Below are 20,908 nucleotides of genomic sequence, written 5' to 3' on the forward strand. Positions count from 1 at the left end.
GAGAACTGGGCTTAGGGTCCTTGAAGGAGGGGGCCCCACTTCAGGTATAACACCTAAAGCCGTGATGTTCTCAAGGAAACACTTTCCAGGAAAGGGGAGCCTGTGAGAAAACAGACTGCTCGTGACCCTTCTGTGTTTCATGTTTGTTTTCCTCATGGGAGGGCCACCTCCAAGCAGAGGTCTACCTCCAAAGACGGGGAGTCTCTCGGGTGAGGGAGGATGGCTCTGCCACTGTTTTCCAGAGAATTTGTGCTAACGAGTTAAGAGTAAAAGCCAGCGAAAATGCTGTGTGCTGTTACAGCAAGTGTTACTCCTAGATCTCTATCGGTCTGGAATTTTTATGCAGTAGCAAGTTGCCAGCTTTGCAGTCCCAAAGTTTGCAGCTTTCTACCCAGATCCTTAAACATAGACACACACACCCCAGTGCATGTCCCCAGTTCATTAGGCCTTGTGGGCACTGAGTTTCCTAGCACGAAAGAGAAACCCAACAGGTTTTTTCTTGATGAATGTATGTATTCCTTCCACTCTTCCCAAACCTGAATTATCTTCTCATGATAATTCTGTGTTTTTAAGAAGTAAAATGGAAGAAAAACTAGAGAGGGTAGAAAAGGACTGCCTGCCAGCGTATTCTGAGGTTTCTTTGGCTTCCAGGAAAAAAGGGCAGGACTTCAGATCCTGTGTGTGGTTTGAGGACAGACTGAGGCATGTGTTTTGATTTGAGGATCAAAACTGAAGCTCAAGTTGTAAACATTCCGTATTTTATTTTTTTCTAAGTGTAGCTTTGCTAAAATGCAGATGAAACATTTTGTTCTTGAGAGTCTCCAGGGATCTAGGAATATGCATGCCTATCAAACGACCCTCAGGTGCAAATTATTATAACTGTACCTCTGTGTGTCACATCGTCATTTTTTTAAAAAGCGATCATTATTCAACTCAATGCCATGCTCATTGCCGGTCCTGAGGTTTCCCTGGGTAGGTTTGTTTGCATAACCTACTCAGCCGATTTTTCCCACAGGCCTCGGTAGCTAGCAGGCAGTCTCACTGACTTAAGTAAGTGACTTAATAAATAAATGTGTGATAAACACCCTACTACGTGCCACACACTGAGCTAAGAGCTGGAGATAAAACCAACACAGGTTTTCCTGCCCTGAGGGGCCTCAGAGTAGAGAAGCCATGACAGCCCAGGGACTGAGTCCTATAACAGGGAGAGAGGCCCCTCGAGGCCCTTCAGCAAAGGTTTCCTACAGGACGGGACGCGCTGAGCCTTGCAGAGCGAGGAGGGCTTAGCTTGGGGAAGAGGCCGGGGAGGAGACTTCTGGGCGGGGAGAACCACACAGGGAAAGGCTGGGGGGAGAAAGAGCATCTGGTGTGAGGCACACAGGTCGTTATGGCCAGACCGCTTCTCCAGGGAGGGTGGGTCACTTCAGGTCACGCAGACACGTGGGGATGGACTCCTGCTTCCCGCTGGAAGCCAGGAGAATCTTCTCACATAGTCCTGCGTGGGTGGAACACAGGATGAATAAAAGAGACGGGATCCACTGGCTCCCAAGTCAGAGACAAAGCATATTCATGCTTGAAAAAAAAAAATGAGTCGCTCTTTTAAAAAAGCTGTGGATACCAAGAAAGATGATCCGACTTCATCCCAAGCTGCTAGAGGCTGGATCTCACAAAAGTCACTTCTGGAGAAAAACACTCTTATTAGACACTTTATATTTTATTTTCATTGTTTCATTTTGTGTACTTTATTTTTTTCTATCTTTACTTTTTATTGAAGTGTTGCTGACCCACAATATTATATTAGTCTCAGGCGTATAACATAGTGACTCAGTATTTTTACAGATTATATTCCATTTAAAGTTATCACAAAATAATGGCTGTATCTCCCTGTGCTGTGCATTATGTCCCTTGCTTATTCTTTACATAGTAGTTTGTATCTCTTAATCCCCTCCCTGTCTTGCTCTTCCCTGCCTCCCTGTCCCCACTGGTAATCACTGGTTTGTTCTCTGTATCTGTGAGTCTGTTTCTCTTTTGTTATATATATTTGTTATATCTTTTAGATTCCAAATATAAATGATAACATACAGTATTCATCCTTCTCTGTCTTATTTCACTATGCATAATACCCTAGGTTCATCCATATTCTTACAGATGGCAGAATTTCATTCTTTTTATGGCTGAGTAGTTTTCCATTGTATATATATGCCACAGCTTCTTTATCTGTTCTTCTGTTGATGGACACTTAGGTTGATTCCACATCCTGGCTATTGTAAATAATGCTGCTATGAACATTGGGGTGCATGTATCTTTTCAAATTAGTGTTTTTCATTTTCTATGGCTATATACCCAGGACTAGAATTGCTGGATAAAAAGTAGTTTTATTTTTAGTCTTTTGAGGAACCTCTATACTGTTTTCCATAGTGGTTGTACCAATTTACCCTTCCATCAGCAATATACTAGGGTTCCTTTTCTCCACATCCTCGCCAACATTTGTTATTTGCAGACTTTGATAACAGCCGTTCTGACAGGTGTAAGGTGATATCTCATTGTGGGTTTGATTTGCATTTCTCTGATAATTAGTGAGGTTGAGCATTTTCTCATTTTCTCTGTATCTTCTTTGGAAAAATGTCTATTCCATTTGCCCATTTTTTAAATGTTTGTTTGTTGTTTGGATATTCAGATGTATGAGTGGTTTATATGTTTTGAATATTAACCCCGATGGTTCATATCATTTACATATATTTTCTCTCATTTAGTAGGTTGTCTTTTCATTTTGTCAGTGGTTTCATTTGCTGTGCAAAAGTTTTTAAGTTTAATTAGGTCCCATTTGTTTATTTTTGCTTTTGTTTCTTTTGCCTTAGGAGACAACTCCTAGACATTTTAGAATGATAAACTTAAGTCCATAACCATAGAGAATCACTGCCTTCTGAGAATGAAAAAGAACAGTGGCTTTAATTTAACACTACATCACTGACTTTCCTTATCATGCACCATCAGGAAAATGCCGAAAAAAGTCTTCTTAGTAAATTATTATTTGGAAACCTTACTTAGGCATTTTTTTTTGTGAACTGACAAAATACAGATTCACATGTCACTAAGGAGAAGCAGATTTTCAAGCTTCTGTGGTGAACTCATGACAGCAAATACGCTTGACTTTGCATCCCTTTTACAACGACTATATGCATAGACTTGAGCTAGATGTTCTTTGCTGTGGAATCTACTTCCAGATAAGTGAATCACACCTGCCAAGAATGGAAGGGAGTCTGATGAATGATGAAATTTTATAAATAATTAAGTGTTAAACCTCCACCTGTGGAAATTAATATAAAAAATAATACAGATTGAGGACTTCTGTAATACAAAAAAATTTAAAATGAATGCCAGACAGTTTCTAAAACCTTCAAGACAGTACAGAACCACGAGAACAGTTAAGAACATACAGTTCCCAACCAAGTAAACTACCACCGGGGTTTACGACAAGTACGTTACACATTTTTCTAAAAGAATGGCATTTTCTCTATATTTGATTTCATTTATACTTTTTGTTTCACTCTGTTTCCTTTATTCTGTAATGAAATGATCTGTTGTTGAAACTGAAAGATAAAATATGAGCAGGTATGTGTATTAATGCATTGATTTCCAAATCTTAGTTGTAGAGAAAATGGACAATGTTACAGGTGGCATGGAGACATCTCGCCAAACCTATGATGACAAGCTCACAGCAGTGGAGAGCGACCTGAAAAAATTAGGTAATCTGCAATGAGAGTGAACTATTAAGTTGGATCCCCTAACTCTACTTCGTATAAATAACCACAGCTTTTTAAATGACATTGTTGTCAACTCACATTCACCCAGAAAGACATTAACACAACTGTCACCCAGATTTGTGTGAAGTGGCAATCAGTGTGTTAAACTTTTATGTTGTGCGTTGAATCTCTTCTCATGATTTAACTCAAAGACTTTAAAATTTAAAAGTTAAGGCTAATTTTGGAGTTGAAATCCCCTCCCCCTTCCAAAACACTGTTTTGTGCCAATTAAAACCTAAAGACCAATCCTGATCAAAAAAGAACCACAAATACCGTTTATTAAAGGCTTTTATAAAATGCTCAGTAAATTTCTATTTGAAATATTTTAAACTGCATAGAAGAGTAGGAGTTAATTTTTAAAAATAAAAGATTCAAGCCTATTCTTATCCCATGATTTTTTCCCCATTTTTTTAAAAAGGAATTTTGGTGAATTTAATAAACAGTAGGTTATTTTTTTTCTTGACACCCTGCCCAGTGCTCTAGAAGCTGGTAAGTACCCCCCTCCTTCTCTGAGAAAAGTGTTCACCCAAGTTAGTCCGTCCTAGTACTCAGCACCCTTTCCAATTTCCGAGGACCTGGTTTTAACAGGGATGTGGATTCCAGGCAGAATAGTCTGCGTATCCCACAAGTTTTATATCTGAAATTGAGTGCATTCCAGTTAAGTCTCTTTGGGATCTGTAACCTCACCCAAGCACTTCTCCATCCCACTCATCTGAGTAACACGCATGTCTTATTCCAGGGGACCAGACTGGGAAGAAAGCTCTAAGCACCAACTCAGAACTCTCCACCTTCAGATCAGACATTCTAGATCTTCGTCAGCAGCTTCGCGAGATTACAGAGAAGACCAGCAAGAACAAAGATACGCTGGAGAAGCTGCAGGCAAGTGGGGATGCACTGGTGGACCAGCAGAGTCAACTGAAAGAAACTTTGGAGAATAACTCTTTCCTCATCACCACTGTAAACAAAACCCTCCAGGCGTATAACGGCTACGTCACGGACCTGCAGCAAGACACGAGCGTGCTGCAGGGCAGCCTGCAGACCCAGATGTATTCTCACAGCGTGGTCGTCATGAACCTCAACAACCTGAACCTGACCCAGGTACAGCAGAGGGACCTCATCACGAACCTGCAGCGCTCCGTGGACGACACGAGCCAGGCGATCCAGCGAATCAAGAACGACTTCCAAAACCTGCAGCAGGTTTTCCTTCAAGCCAAGAAGGACACGGATTGGCTGAAGGAGAAAGTGCAGAGCTTGCAGACGCTGGCTGCCAATAACTCTGCCTTGGCCAAAGCCAACAACGACACCCTGGAGGATATGAATGGCCAGCTCAGCTCATTCGCAGGGCAGATGGACAACATCACCACGGCCTCCCAAGCCAACGAGCAGAACCTGAAAGACCTGCAGGAGGTACACAGGGATGCGGAGAACAGAACGGCTGTCAAGTTCAGCCAGCTGGAGGAGCGCTTCCAGGTCTTCGAGTCGGATATTGTGAACATCATCAGCAACATTAGCTACACGGCCCACCACCTGCGGACGCTGACCAGCAACCTGAATGAAGTCAGGACCACGTGCACAGATACGCTGACCAAACACACGGATGATCTGACCTCCTTGAATAACACGCTGGCCAACATCCGTTTGGATTCTGTTTCTCTCAGGATGCAGCAAGATATGATGAGGTCAAGGTTAGACACTGAAGTGGCCAACTTGTCAGTGATTATGGAAGAAATGAAGCTGGTAGATTCCAAGCACGGTCAGCTCATCAAGAATTTTACAATACTACAAGGTAAGTGAGAATTCTGAATTTACATTTGTATTAGTTATCTACAGCTGTATAACAAATAACCCTAAAACTCATGGCATTTGAAATAACAAACATTTATTATCTCATAGTTTCTGTGGATCAGGGATTCAAGACGGCTTAGCTGGGTAATTCTGGCTCAGTGTCTCTCATGAGGTTATAGTTAAGATTGGCCAGGGCTGTAGTCATCAGAAGCCTTCACAGGGGCGGAGGATTTGGTCCTAGATGGCTCACTCACATGGCTCTTGGCTTGTTGACTGTTGGCAGGAAGCCTTGATTCCTTACCAGGTGAAATCACTTGAGTGTCCTCACAGCATGGAAGCTGGCTGCCTCCAGAGTAAGCGATTCAAGAGAAAGAGCAGGAAGGAAGCCTTTCATGACTGAGCCTCAGAAGTCACATACCATCCCTTCCATCATAGTCTCTTCTTTAGAAACAGGTCACTAAGTCCATCCCATACCCAAGGGGGAGGGGAACTAAGCTCCATGTCTTGAAAGGAAGTGGAACTAAGAAATTGTGGACAGTGCTCAGAGGCATGTCATTAAATATTTGTTGGATAAAAGGTTGGTTAATTTGGATTTCCCCAGTGCCTAGCTATTTCAATGCCATTATAAAGTCAGCTCCTTTGGAAGGAAGATTAATTTTTGTGTGTCATGGAGTTACCATTAAGAGATTCCTATTTCCAAGTATCAGAGCAGATGGATGGTTGGTCATCACAGTAACTGTAAGGCCATGACTTACATATAGAATCTGAGTTTTACCCACATCCTGGTCATCCCTATAAATTGAAAGCCTGTATCAGATGAAGTCTATTTGTGAAGCTTTGCAGCAACCATGTATGAACAGTCCTTTCAGTCATGAACTGTTTTCACAGGCTTTAAAGTCGCACGTGCCGTCTGCAAGCTGCTGTGCTCAGCACTCTAGGGTATATAGAGAAGACCGGATGACCTTTGCCCTTGGGTAGCTTAAAATCAAGAGAATTTTAGGGCATCAAGGGCTACAAGCAAATGTAATCCTGATTTTCAAAAAGGCGATATGGGTAGATTCTACACACTATGTAGAATGGGGCATTTGTCTTCAAGCCCAAGAAATATTTGAGGAGAGGTTATTAAAAGGATAACTTTTGAGCTTTCAGGAAAGCAATCATCATCAGAATGGGGTCACGAAGAATAAGGCAGGTGAACCTAATCTTATTTCCTCACATTAACAGAGTTATTTTATCATTTAAACTAGAAGAATGAAAAAATAGCATATTTGGATTTCACCAAGGCACTTGGCCATGATACCCTCAAGAACAAGATGGAGCAATCACTGCTGGATTAGACCCTAGTTGGATGGGTTTATTGGTTGCATTAGTTTTCTGTGCTGCAAGCAAATTACTACCAACTCAGCAGCTTCCAGCACCCACTTCTCATCTCACAGTCTCTGTGGTCAGGAATCTGGGCACGGCTTAGATGTATCCTTTGCTCAGGGTCTCACCAGGCTGCAGTCTCAGTGAGGGCCAGTGGTTGCATCAGAGGCTTGACTGGGGAGCGATCCATTTCCACACTCCCTCAGGTTCTTGGCAGGATTCATCTGTTTGTAATCTGGACTGTAAGACTGAGGTTCCTGTTTTCTTTTTTGCTGTCAGTTTCTAAAGGCCACCTCCAGTCCCTTGTCATGTGGCCATCTCAAAATACTGTAGCTTCTTCAAAGCAAGCAAGAGAGTCTCTCTCACTCCAGACTGCAAAGACAGAGTCTTATCGAGTGTAACCTAGTCAAGGGAATGACTAGGTCACATCCTATCACCTTTGCCATATCCTATTGACTGGAAGCAAATTACAGGTTCCATACTTAAGGGGAATGGATCACAAGGACATGAGTCATTGGGAATCACCCTAGGATGCAGCTGCCATACTAGCTGAATGACTGAGTATAAAGACTGATAGTTAATGAGCCCCTGGGAGCCTGGAGGAAGATGTGGATGACCGTAATCCAATACTTATGTGACATGAAACTGTAGACTAACTAATGAGTGATAGAATCATAATCCAATGTGATCTGGAGAAGCTGGAACAGTAGAGAGGTGGCAACAGAATGAAATAGACAAGGAAGATGTAGAAAAACCTGCTCGTAGATGGAGAAGGTGTGTATGAAAAGCATGAGGGTTTTGGTTGACTGTAAGCAACTAAATGTGTTTGCTAGGGAAGCTAATGTGATCTTTGACTGTATTAATGAAAATATGATATCCAAGATGAGGGAGGTGATATCTTACTCCCTTCAGCAAAACCACTCCTGGAGGAGTGTATGCTAGGGAGCCCCTCTCAACAGGGGCGCTCACAGACCAGCATGCTCAGAAAAACATGACCAGGATGTTGGGGTCTAGAAACCACGTGCTGTGAAGAAGGACTGAAGGACCCAGGAACTTTAACCTATAGGAGAGACTGCTTGGTGGGGAGCAAGGCAGCTGTCTACAGCTATTTAAAAGGCTATCATGTGGAAGAGATTTTCAGTGACATCTGAGGCACTCTGAGGGTGAAACAAAGACTAGTGGGTACTCATTAAAGATAAATTTTGGTTTTATAGAACGTTCCTTTTAAAAATTGGTATTGCCTGAAAATATAATGGCTTCCCTGGACAATCTGTGCACCCTGAGTCCAGACCGGCCGGACAGTGCTGGTCAGAGATACTGTAGGTGTGAGTCATACTCTGAATGAGGGGTGGGCTTTCAAATGATAAGAAAGTTCTTCGGCGCTTGATTTCTTTTTTTTTCCCCTATTCTTTCCCAACCTAAATTCAGAATGAGGGCACATCTGCTGAGAAGTGCAAACTCATAAAATAAGAGCTTTCTAAACGTCTCTTGAAGTGGTAATACCTTAGACAATCTTATCATGGTATTCTGAGTATTTTCTAGCTATAAATTTCAGTTTTATTATTCCATGAGTTTAATTGTTAATGTCTCTTTGACAATGGAATTCCTGAACTAGTTTATGAACGGTGTGGCTTGTCAGCTAAGGAAGTGTATGAAAAGCTCATAGTTGAAGACTCAGAGCCTGGCTTTAAATTAGTTCTTGTTTCCACTGTTCTGATTATTTCTATCAGCTAATATTGAGTGTGAGTGTAATGAGAGCCTTTCACAAACTATCCTTTTGAGTCCTGACACCCACTCTGTAAGGCAGGTACTTAGAAAGTCATCGCCAGTTTATAGATGAGGAAACTAAGGCTTAGAGAGGCTTAAGGAACTTGCTTAAATTTACGAAAATGTTAAGTGCTAAGCAGCTGAGGACAGGCTGAGTGGTGCAGAGCCCACTCTGCGAACCCCATCGCTGGCCACGGAAAGGGCCTATCCCTCCTCCCTGCCGCGGGGGGAGGGAGGTAATTATGTTTGTTTGTTAGTTTAATTAATTAATTTTTTAGCTTTACTAGGTATAATTGCACATATACAATATATTGCATGTAAATACATATATATAATATACTATACAGTTTTTTTTTAGTTTACATATATGTACTGATCATTGTTTCTAAGAACAGATTAGAGCTTCAGCTTTTTAAACTTACAGTTATCAAAGGAGTAAAGCCAACCACAAAATAAGAATCAACAGAATGTGGTAATCCAGTCATAAAGGACAGTCAGATGTGCTTACACATGTTCAAAAAAATCAAATATCTAAGCTATAAATAAGTAGTTCATTTGTGTCCTTTTTTTTTTTTTTAAGATTCCACATATAAGTGATATCATATGGCATTTTTCTTTCTCTTTCCGGCCCACTTCACTTAGAATGACGATCTCCAGGTCCTTCCACGTTGCTGCAAATGGCATTATTTTATTCTTTTTTATGGCTGAGTGGTATTCCATTGTATAAATATGACACATCTTTATCCAGTCATCTGTCTATGGACATTTAGGTTGTTTCTATGTCTTGGCTATTGTAAATAGTGCTGCTATGAACATTGGAGTGCACGTATCTTTTTGAATTAACATTCCTTCTGGATATATGCCCAAGAGTGGGATTGCTGGATCATATGGTAAGTCTATTTTGAGTTTTTTGAGGAATCGCCAAACTGTTTTCCGTGATGGCTGTACCAAACTACATTTCCACCAACTGTGTAGGAGGGCTCCCTTTTCTCCACAGCCTTGCCAGCATTTATCGTTTGTGGGCTTTTTAACGATGGCCATTCTCAGTGGTGTGAGGTGATACCTCACTGTAGTTTTGATTTGCATTTCTCTGATAATTAGTGATATTGAGCATTTTTTCATATGCCTATTGGCCATTTGTATGTCTTCATTGGAGAACTGCTTGTTTAGGTCTTCTGCCCACTTTTGGATTGGGTTGTTTTTTTCTTATTAAGTTGTATGAGCTGTTTATATATTCTGGAAATTATGCCCTTGTCAGTCTCATCTTTTGCAAATATTTTCTCCCATTCCGTAGGCTGTCTTTTTGTTTTGCTTCTCTCAGCTCCTTATTCCCTTCTTTCACAAGATCTGGAAATTAGCGTGTTGGTATTTTGTGTTGACTGCGGGAGTCCATGTTTTTATGCTGTTCTTAAAATAAGCCACAGTTCTATGTGGGATGGGTGGGGACACTCAAGGACACTTCATTTCAGAGGGAAATAGCTGAATACCATTAACCACCAGACCCCAGAAAGAAATATGATTAATGAAAAGCTGTCACCCCAAGTAAGGGAGGTCTTGGATTCATGTCAGGAGGGGAAGAGAGAGTTGTGTGTCGGTGGAATTCTGGAGGGAATACAACTCCCTGCCACATGGGTCGAGCCAAACATTGAGTGTGGGAGTCCCACCGACCCCTCATCTTCCCAGCACCGCTGCCTGCCAGCCTGAAAGGCTCTCTGCTTCTGTCGGAAGAATAAGAACATGAAGACTGTTACACTTACTTGTATAGAATAGTGAGATCTCAGAATCTCTAAGATTCTGCAAAGCAGAATATTTGAGAACAGTGTCCTCCAAGATGCATTCATTTCTACATGAGAAGCCCTGAATTCCTGTCCCAGCTCCACCACCAGATGATGACTGTCCATATCTTACTCCCCTGTATAGATCTGACCCGAGTAGCTGAGTAACCTTGAACAAAGAGCTTGGTGTCTCTGGTCCTGCGTGTCCTCAGATGAGCTGTGGGAATACTGTGTGATAGATGTAACATAATGTATGTGAAAGGACCTCCGACTGTCATTTACCGTACAAATCCTGGTAGTGGTGTATCTGTGTGACATCCTGGTTATGCCTGAGAACTTAGAGGAAAAACAATCGCATGTTAAGTGAGCTTCCTTCTGGAACAGAAGGGATGAGCAAGCGTTTGCCTTCCTTCCCCCAGCCCCCTCCCTGCCTTTTTTAGGGGGCACTGCTTTTTCCTCCTTTGGTGGAAAATGGTGTCTTTCTTTCTCCCTTGCCAATCAGATGATCCACTTGTTTTTCCCTCTAGTCCACCAGCCCTGTTTGCATTGTTATACTCACTGGGGTAAAAATGAAAAGACCCCCCTCAGCCCTGGCCCCAAGAGCACCTCCCACGGAGACTCCCACCCCTCTGAGCTGGCCCCTGGGGAGGCTCGGGCCCTGAGGACCGCGGTGTTCCCGCAGCACTGGTGGAGGGGACAGGAGTGCCGGGGGAGGACGCAGCAGAGAGCAGAGGCTGGGCTGGTGCCAGGAGAGGATTACAGGACAGTGCCTCTCAACACTCGATGGCTTCTTCTTGGCCCAGTTGAGTTCCGTATCCCATACCTTACATTGTGCCTGTCATAGGACAGGTCATTAGTATTTGTCAAATCAATGAAAAGAGCAAATAAGTAGGAGGGCGTCCCCATCCCAACCTGCACAGCCTTTCTGCTGGTGACAGAACAGTCCCAGGTGACCAGTGGCATCGAGGATTTCATGTTTAAACCATTTGTCTTTTTTTTTTTTAGTTGAAGTATAGTTAGTTTACAATGTTGTGTCACTTTCTAGTGTACAGCATAATGTTTCAGTCATACAAATATATACATATATTTGTTTTCATATTCCTTTTCATTATAGGTTACTGCAAGATACTGAATATAGTTCCCTGTGCTATACAGTAGAAACTTGTTTATCTGTTTTATATATAGTAGTTAGTGTCTGCAAATCTCCAACTCCCAATTGATCTCTTCCCACCCTGGTAATAACCATTTGTGTTTTTTTTTTTATGTTTTAGGTCCTCCTGGCCCCAGGGGTCCAAAAGGCGACCGAGGGCAGCAGGGCCCCCCAGGTCCCACTGGCAACAAGGGACAGAAAGGAGAGAAGGGGGAGCCCGGGCCGCCGGGCCCCGCCGGTGAGAGGGGCCCAGTCGGGCCAGTTGGCCCCCCTGGAGAGCGCGGCGGCAAAGGCTCCAAGGGCTTGCAGGGCCCCAAAGGCTCCCGCGGGTCCCCCGGGAAGCCCGGCCCTCAGGGCCCCAGCGGGGACCCAGGCCCTCCGGGCCCACCGGGCAAGGATGGACTCCCGGGCCCCCAGGGCCCCCCTGGCTTCCAGGGACTGCAGGGCACCGTGGGGGAGCCTGGGGTGCCCGGGCCACGGGGGCTCCCGGGCTTGCCTGGGGTGCCAGGCATGCCGGGCCCCAAGGGGCCCCCGGGGCCCCCGGGCCCAGCGGGGGCGGCGGCGCCCCTGGCCCTGCAGAGCGAGCCCACCGCCGCGCCCGAGGCCAACGGTGAGTGTCGGCCCCGGGCGGGCGGGGCGTGCTCGCGGTGGGCGGCCCCCAGCGGCGCCCCTACACCCGGTTTCATTTGGCAGCGGAGGCATCGTGGGGGGCAGGCCCCGGCGCCAGGGGCTTCGCTCAGGCACATGTGTTCTCTGCAAACAGCCCAGGCTCTCCAGCGCTTGTTTATTTAGCTGAGTCAGGTCCTCAGGAACACACTCGTCCCAAACGTTCCCTTTGGGGGACCCCAAGGCTGGCCACCCCCGACCCATCCTGTCCCCATTCGGTGCCCTTCACCTGGGACGGACATCACCTCCCTGAGTTAACACGCAAATGGAAATTTCCGTTGCTGCAGCCCAGATCACGTTTCTTTCTGAGAGGGTATCACGCTGCCTTCTAGTCCTTTGGTAATGAAACCTTTGGTAAAACCCTAAATGCTGGGTTTGCATCCAGGCCTATTTTCCTCTCCTTTGACCCACACGCGATTCCACTCGATTTCCTTCAGTACAACGTAGCCGTCTTGGTTCTGTGAGCCCAGTGCTGGTCCTGGGCTCTCCCAGCCACTTGTTTATAGGTTCCATGTGATTCCAGGCTGACGCAGAACATCTGTGCCTGCGGCTGCTTGTTATTTCTGTCATTGTGAAGGCTGATCCAGACGCAGAGGAACAAAGACCCAGTGTGGATACTTTCCAGATTATGTCGTTCTAACTACTGTGTGTTCTGTAGGCCGCTTCCCTGAACTGGTCTCTGCTCCCACATGTCCGCAAATGGCAGTCACGGTCAACCAGGGCCATGGTGTGGTCTCAGCCACAGCTGAGGAAAGCCACAGTGATATCTCTCTCTCTCTCTCTCTCTCTCTCTCTCTCTCTCTCTCTCTCTCTCCCTCTCCCTCTCTCTCTCTCTCTCTCTCTCTCTCTGTGTTTTAATCAGTATTTTTAAACTTTGCATTCCTAGGCTGCCCGCCTCACTGGAAGAACTTCACGGACAAATGCTACTATTTTTCGGTTGAGAAAGAAATTTTTGAGGATGCAAAACTTTTCTGTGAAGAGAGGTCCTCACACCTTGTTTTCATAAACTCGAGAGAAGAACAGGTATGTTGGCAGCACGCTTATCGTTGGGGAAAACTGTCATTTAAAGATTGTTTCCGTCTGGGCAGTGCATGCTTATGGGGGAGTCAAAGACATCGAGCATTCATTGTCACATCAACACAGAAGGCCATGTTACAGAGATGTGGGCTTCCTCCAGTGACAAGAAATGTTCTTGCTGTGGGAATTAGGTCCTTTTGCTTCCACCTGGAAGATCTTGCTTTTTATTAAGCCTGGAGTTGTGTGGATCTTCCCAGTGGCTTTCAAAAGAGCCGTAACTCTAAGAAAGAAGCCTGTGGGCGGCACCAGGCCCCTGGGGAGAGAGGCAAAGAGCCATGACTCCTGTAGGGGTGGCGTGGGGTGCAGGGAACCAGACACGTGGCCTCAGCACGGTTAGGAAAGGCAGTGCCGAGCCTGCACGTGATAATGACAGTGACCCCCACCAGGCCCCTACTGTGTGCCCGGCCCCATTCGGGGCATTTTCTCCTGTAAACCTCACAACAACCCTGGAGCCTATGGGTAATATTATCCCCATCTTACAGATAAGAAAACTGAGGCTCTGCCAAGTTTAAATGATTAATTTGTGAGACAAGTAAATGCAGAGCTGAGCGAAACCAAGGCTCATCTCGCAGCAATACCAGTGCTTTCTTTCCTGCCACACTGTTCAGTGGCCTCCTCCCTTTTCCTGAAGCATCTCTGGCAGACATACCCTGAAAACAGATGCTTCCACAGTAACTGATGGGGAATGAGCATCCAGAGGATGGTGGTCAGGCACCTGGGCTTCAGGACCTACAGACCTGGGCCTAATCCCAGCTCAGCCTCTCACCATTTTTCTTAGGTTGGTGGCTGTAACAGCTCAAAAACACATTACATGGGACACGCTGGCTGTGGGACCTAGCCCAGAAGAAGAGCTCATTAGTGCCATGGCTGTTACTGTTACTGGGACACGGGAGGGCCAGTGGTGGATGGGGGTGGAGCCTGGCAGGGTTCACTGAGTGGTCTGGATAGTCTAGTGGAGAAAGAACATCACTTAATATCACTTACAAACTCAAAAGAGGGGGAAAAAAGTTTTCAAAACAGTGCAGAACAAGTGCAATAAAAAGAGGTCAGCAAAGGCAGTGCGCACGTCCTGACAAACATCCTGTAAACTGTCCTTCTTTTATAAATGTTGAAGGAAAGTCCCCCAGACACCCATTCAAGAAATAGTAATGCACTGTCTCTGGGTTTTCTTTTCAGCAATGGATAAAAAAGCAGATGGTGGGGAGAGACAGCCACTGGATTGGCCTCACTGACTCAGAGCAGGAAAACGAATGGAAGTGGCTGGACGGGACGTCTCCAGAGTACAAGTGAGTCTCAGAAACTTCAAGACTGGTGTCAGGCTCTCACGGGTCTGTGTTTTCACCTCTTGCCAGACTGACTCCCTCTGGTTTCTTCCTTAACAACCTCATGTTCTGCGTGTCCCTGAAACTGAGTCTCCTGGTACCAGTCGCATCTTTATTTCCAACCAGGGAAATTATGGTTGAGAATCAATATGCTGTAAAGTAGGGTTTTTCTTTTTCTTTTTATGAAGTGATGTTTTTTCATTTATGTGCTAAAAAAAACCCACCAGAGACTCATCAAACCACACAGGGTGGTCCTCGTGGCCCAGCATACTCTTTAAACGCTGCTCTGAAGGCCAGAGATGGTCCAAGCTCACCTAGCCGTGTTTCGGACTAGGGCCAGGCCCTGCCGGACCCTCCCTTCACGATGACACTGTGGGTGCCCTGACGCTGGTTGTTCTCCTGACCAGAGCGTGGGGGTGAACTACAAGTGAATGACTCTCCTACACATGGGAAATTCAAGTGCACCACACGAGCAAAGGCATTTCTGAGACAACCACCTCCTACAGGCCTGAAGAGTCCCTGTAAGTCCAATGTGATCTGAGTCCTATAAAGGCAGCAACAAAGAACAGAAGCACTTTCTAGAACCTCCTTGGAGCTCCCAGGGGCAAAGACAGACGTCTCCACGAGCCTTGTCCGACCCTGGTATCCACTCTGCCCTGATCCTCCCCCGGGGTCGGAAGTTGACCAAATTGTGACCGTTTAAATTTCAATCCTTCATCCTACTCCTGCTTTGCCTCTAATGGATGTGAAAGTATGCAACTCACTCTACCCGATGGTGCAGAATTTATAAAAAACCCACCTGTGAACACCTTTCCTTTGCTGAGGGCAGAGAAGGCAGGTCCTGCAGAGGCCCGGGCAGGTGTGAGGATATCTCGGCTTCGGCTTCGGGGAGGCGTCCCGAGCACAGAGGCAGCGCAGCCTCCACGGCACCGGGAAAGGAGAAAGCCAGGGCGTTTCAGGTCTAAGGCAGCGCCTCAGGCGTTGAGGCTGGATCTGCAGCGGTCAAGGGCGGGGAGCAGGGGGTGGAGGGGCCGGGTTGGTTCTGTGTGCCTGTGCCTGTGGGTAGACACACAGGCTTCTTTATACTTTTGAACCCTCTGCGTGAAAAGCATTAGAGGATATAGGTGGAAACCAGAATAAAGCCGTTTCTTTAAAAAAAAGAGGGACCAAGGGGGAACATTTGAAGATTTTAGGTCTGCTCCAGAGGTGAGCCTCAGCCTGCCCCCAGGGCAAACGGAGACCTGCCCACAGGCCCAGCAGCATCCTGTCTGCTCCCTGTGCACCTGCCGGGGGGGAGAGGAAGCCGCAGCACACCCTGGGCTCGGGAGTCTGGCCGACAGCCCAGGGAGGGCGCCCAGCCCAGCAGACCTGCACTTCAGGAGACTCAAAACCGTTGTGAGAGTTGTCTCTAAAATCGGAGCACTGGAGGGTTGGAGGTGGAGGCAGGAGACGGAGACTACTTAGGGAAGGATAAATCTGTGACTCTGACACTCAAGAGTGCCAGGATCTCTTTCTTTTTAAGGGAGTCAGCTGGGAGCTTAAAAAAAAATTCCATCTCTTCCATTTTTCTCACGGCCATAAATGCACAAAAGGTCTGGGTTAGACTCACTCAGAAACTCAATCTTAAGCCCTCCTCCAAGAAAAAGCTGGATTGGCCCATATGCAATGGACTGAGCAGGAACATTACTGTCTTTGCCAGCTCTCCCAAGGTGGAACTTTCTCTTCTTTCCTGGGCTCCAGCAAGAATGATGTGATTTGGGAGGAGAGCCCCAGCACTGGTACCTGGGACCCAAGAAGGATTACATCACCAGACATCTTCCCGGGAGCTCTGTCTGCAGACCCGGCCACCCGGGGGCCCCTGCGCCCCAGCCACAGCCCAGACTGTACTTCTCGCCTTCCACCCAAAGGAATACACAGACGTGTAAAAATCCCTAGGATCAAATTTTAAAAGCAAGAATAAATTAGGCAGACATATTAGGAGGCCTCAATAGCTGAAGGCTAATTGAACTTGACATGTAATAATAAACACTGCACAGACTAGAAAAAGAGCCAGTGCAGCAAGGGGAGAGAGTGCATGCCCTGAAGTCGATGAGGTCTGGGTTCCAGGCCTTGACCCGGCACTCAACAGCTGCTGACCTCGTGCGAGTTACTCAGCTGTGTGGAGTCTCTCTGCCTTCATCTAGAAATGAAGACACCCTACGTCGGTATTGCGAAAATTAAATGAGATTTTATATATACATCTCTCTCAAGCCTGGAGCACAGTGAGCCCATGGGAGGGGCTCAGGGAAAATGCCCTCTGCTGGTGTTGGTCTTGTTGCTCATATTGTCCTTCTCATCATTTTCATACTAGTCAGTAACTGCAGAACAGCACTGCCTAGCAGTTCTGTGTCATCCCATGTCCCGACTGAGATGCCACTCACAGTATCGCACTCACATCTCATGACAGCGTCACGAAGAAGACACGAAGAACATTGCTGTGTGTCTGACAGAGTGGCGCCAGCTGTGGTCACTAGAGAGAACTCTTCCACTATTCAGACCCCTGTAATGGGAGAAAATTCTACAGCAAACAAGCACTTCTCACGGCTAAGATTTTCCTGTTTTGAGGCCAGGCTCTTACCAGCAGAAGTTTCTTGGCCATGAAGCCTCAGTCAATCTTGTGGCGGATGAGAAAGTACCAAGTTGTGAGGTTGGAAGGCGCTAGTCCCAAGATTGCAAGTCTGTGCTCTGCCTCTGTTAGGATAAACCCAGGCACTGAAATTCTTCTCCAAAATATGTTCATTCTGTTTATCTGAGATGTTCTGTTCTATTACAAGCATGCAGACTAGGGGGAGTTGCCACAAATCACTCCATGTGATTTTAGCTTTTCCAAAGAGATGCTTTGAGATTCAGTCTACGGGACAAATTGCCCCTGCAGCCTGGTTTCAGGCTACCCCATCACCCGTCCATGCTGGACCTACCTGAGTCACTCCACTCACAGCCACAGAACCACCTTCTACCTTTAGTTCTGAAGGAACACTGTGCACCATATATGAAGAATTCCAATGACCTGGAATAAACAAGTGGATAATGGTGATAATGATGATCTCCTTTCTTATCAATCAGTTATCTTTTTGTCTCATCTGTAAGCCCCTTTTATCTACTTAAAATGGCAAGGAAATGCAAGGGGGAAATATCAGACAGGTCTTCTATGAGAATTCCTATTTATGCAATTTCCCAATTAGCTGGAAGATAAAGAATATCAAATGTCCCATCACAATGCATCCAAGGATCACCATCTCAAATTCAGTAAATAAATCAGAATGGAACCCCCTCACGTTACTGCAGAAATGAAAGAAATGTCTGTCGACATCATACTGCTACGATTCACTGACGTTTCCAGAAGGATCCTGCAAGGCAGAGAGAAATATGTGAAAAAGCCTACATGAATGTAAACTATTTTTCCTCCCAACTTCGTCTCTCTCTGGCATCACTGTGGCATCTGAGAGTTTTCATTCGTTTGTTTCTGGCCTGTTCTGTAAGTTCTGTCAGGGCTGGGACTCTGTCTACTCTTCACGCTGCTGTGGTGCTGACAGCTACCATTGTCCCTGGCACATAGCAGGTGCTCTGTGGATATTTGTTGAATGAATGAGTGAATGACTATTTCTGACACTTCCACCTAAGTGGCGTCCCATTTTTACTCTCATCAGTTGATGGTTCCATCCAGATTATCCCTTCATCACAAGATTTATTTAAGTGAGGATTTCATTTTGTAAAAATCCCAAAATATACATTTGATGTGGGGGAGCCAATTCTACCTTGCTTCTCTACCCTCTTAACTGTAAATTTCAACTCTCCTTTCCCACCACCTTGATTTTTGCTGGTCTAATTGCCAGAAGATTGAGGGCAACATGGGTTCTATCCCCAGTGACCCTGTAAGAGCCTGGCCTCAAAACAGGAAAATCTTCACAGTGAGAAGTGTTTCTTTGCTGTAGAAGTTTCTCCCACCATAGGGGTCTGAACAGTTGAAGATTTCTCTCTAGTGGCCACAGCCAGTTTCTGATAAAAGCATGGGCCAGAGTGAGTTATTATTGAATTAGATGACGCTGGGGGTATAATGAGTCATCATTTATGGGTAGTGCCACTGCCTCAGATGTTTTTTCGGACCATCCACACGAGGCAAGCTTGTCCCCTCACGCGGTAACCACGAGCTTCTGTGCAAGGACCTGCTTCTTAGAGAAAATGTAGCTTTCAAGTTCTCAGTCTTGTGAGCACATCTGATTTATTGCATGGAAACAGAGTCAAGAACAGCGAAGCTTGGCAAAGGGGTGTTTTGAGCAGCAACATGCAAGTTAACAAGCCTAAAGAAAACTTGTTTTTAAGGATCTCTCTCCCCAAAAAGGCAGTAAACTCTGTGAGTCATTTTGAGTGAGATTAAATGACTATTTCTTTCTAAAGCAATTAACTGTCTACAACTTAGCCAGAAATCCATAACCACGTGTTTGGAATTGTAGATTCTTGTAAATGGATATCAAGGGTCTGTCACTTTCTCTGTCTGACTCTGACTTGTTAGAGACAAGCTAGCAGAATGTACAAGGTTCTCTGGGTTCTCACAAGTGTGTGTGTGTGTGTGTGTATCATGTGCTCAGAATGCATATATATTCACGCACAGAAATATACACACATGCCCAGATGTCAGCATCCCAGCACACATTAGAAAGTTATTCATCTAACAGTGCTGAAGAAAGATTTACTCCCTCAGCAGTAAGTTGATTTCATTGTGGCAAAGATACCAAGCCTGCAGGGAGATGCCGCATCACACACTTCCCTGCAAAACAGCTGCTTATTTCACATAAGAGTGTGCAGGCTGTTTAAACAGTGCGTTTTCATTCCAGGACAAATGACATGCCTTAGTTTTGTTTTTGACATTTCTCTGCTGCTCTTGGGTAAAGAAAACTTCTGCGTGACTTTGCAAATAACATTCGATTTTCTGTTTTCCTAAAAGAAATTGGAAACCTGGACAGCCAGACAACTGGGGTCACGGCCACGGGCCAGGAGAAGACTGCGCTGGGCTGATTTATGCTGGGCAGTGGAACGATTTCCAGTGTGAAGATGTCAATAACTTCATTTGTGAAAAAGACAGGGAGACAGGTAAGCCGTGAAGGGGATTTGAGAGAGAGCTGCAGGGCTTCTATCTTATTAAGGGGTAAGAGGTGGTGAGCATAAAGGCTCTGCAATCAGGTTCCAGCCCTGGTTCTGCCACTAGCTGGCTAGTGGCCTCAGGGAATAATAATAGTATCCTCTTAATGAGGTTGTTGTGAGGACTTAAATAAGTTAATAAATATGCCTAAGAAATAGGAAGTACTCAGTGGGCCTAGGTCATTACCTTATAATATTGTCAGTCAGTTGTTCTGTGTGGCACCAATGGTCAATCTTTCATCGAGCTCCATGCACAGGTAATTCAGGTGGCCAAGCATTCGATTCCTCGTGTATTTCTTGAGCATCTCCTGGGGGCCAGATGCTGGGCTGCATGGTTTAGGGATATAGTCTCTCCCCCTTATAAGCTCATTAAGCCAAAGAGGCATTTGGAGATTTCTTTTTTTTCATTTCAAGAGATACTTAGGTAAAGCTTCATTGAACACATGACCCTCTTTGGAACGTATCATCTTGGTTTTCTTCATCAGAACTAGATTTAAAAGTTTGCAGTGGGAGGAGGAGGAGATGGGTGAATGGTAATAGGTAGGGGCTTCTTTGGAGAGTGATGAAGATGTCCTCAAATAGGATGAGATGGTTCTAAACTGTACAACTTTGTGAACATGATATGAATTCTAGCTCAGAGTATTTCAGAAGTTGGTGGGAGACGTCAAAGGGTGGGAGCTGTCTGCGCCCTCCCGCTGCAGCGCTCCAGAGCACCAGTGTCTCCTCGGGGGGGGCTTTTACACACATCTGATGCCCTAGTCTTTTTTGTTGTTTTTTTGTGTTTGTTTTTTTTACAGCTGCCACCCAGGGGACACCCCTTGATCTCCTGGCTCTAGTGGCCAGTGAGTGTGTGTGCATGTGTGTGTGTGTGTTCGTTCCTGGGTCCCATGGGACTATAACAGACAGATAATTCTCATTTTTTTTTTAATGCACTTAAGCACTGTTGGTGGGACTATAAATTGGTGCAGCCACTATGGAAAAACAGTATGGAGGTTCCTCAAGAAATTAAAAATAGAACTACTA

At 45.4% G+C, this 20,908-nt stretch overlaps 1 protein-coding gene and 1 long non-coding RNA gene across 6 annotated transcripts in view; one reads left to right on the forward strand and one right to left on the reverse strand.

Moving 5' to 3' along the window:
- The window catches only part of COLEC12 (collectin subfamily member 12), a 153,344-nt gene that overhangs the window by 129,774 nt on the left and 2,662 nt on the right, over positions 1–20,908 (forward strand). For both annotated transcript variants that reach the window (XM_032467209.1, XM_032467210.1), the window contains 6 exons: positions 3,648–3,746; positions 4,543–5,589; positions 11,767–12,255; positions 13,198–13,334; positions 14,565–14,674; positions 19,692–19,837. In XM_032467209.1, the coding sequence (XP_032323100.1) occupies positions 3,648–3,746; positions 4,543–5,589; positions 11,767–12,255; positions 13,198–13,334; positions 14,565–14,674; positions 19,692–19,837 (2,028 nt within the window). The remainder of the gene's footprint in view (positions 1–3,647; positions 3,747–4,542; positions 5,590–11,766; positions 12,256–13,197; positions 13,335–14,564; positions 14,675–19,691; positions 19,838–20,908) is intronic.
- On the reverse strand, positions 486–19,664 carry LOC106730985. 4 transcript variants are annotated; one of them, XR_004314905.1, is made up of 4 exons: positions 17,668–19,664; positions 17,145–17,440; positions 15,510–15,766; positions 486–1,495 (listed from the first exon to the last, which is right to left on the reverse strand). It is a non-coding gene; the product is annotated as an uncharacterized LOC106730985 (long non-coding RNA). The 4 variants fall into 4 exon arrangements; XR_004314903.1 differs by having other exon boundaries at positions 17,145–17,249; positions 17,328–19,664; XR_004314902.1 differs by having other exon boundaries at positions 17,145–19,664.

The sequence above is a fragment of the Camelus ferus genome, chromosome 24, assembly GCF_009834535.1.
Source record: "Camelus ferus isolate YT-003-E chromosome 24, BCGSAC_Cfer_1.0, whole genome shotgun sequence".
NCBI classification, from domain to species: domain Eukaryota; kingdom Metazoa; phylum Chordata; class Mammalia; order Artiodactyla; family Camelidae; genus Camelus; species Camelus ferus.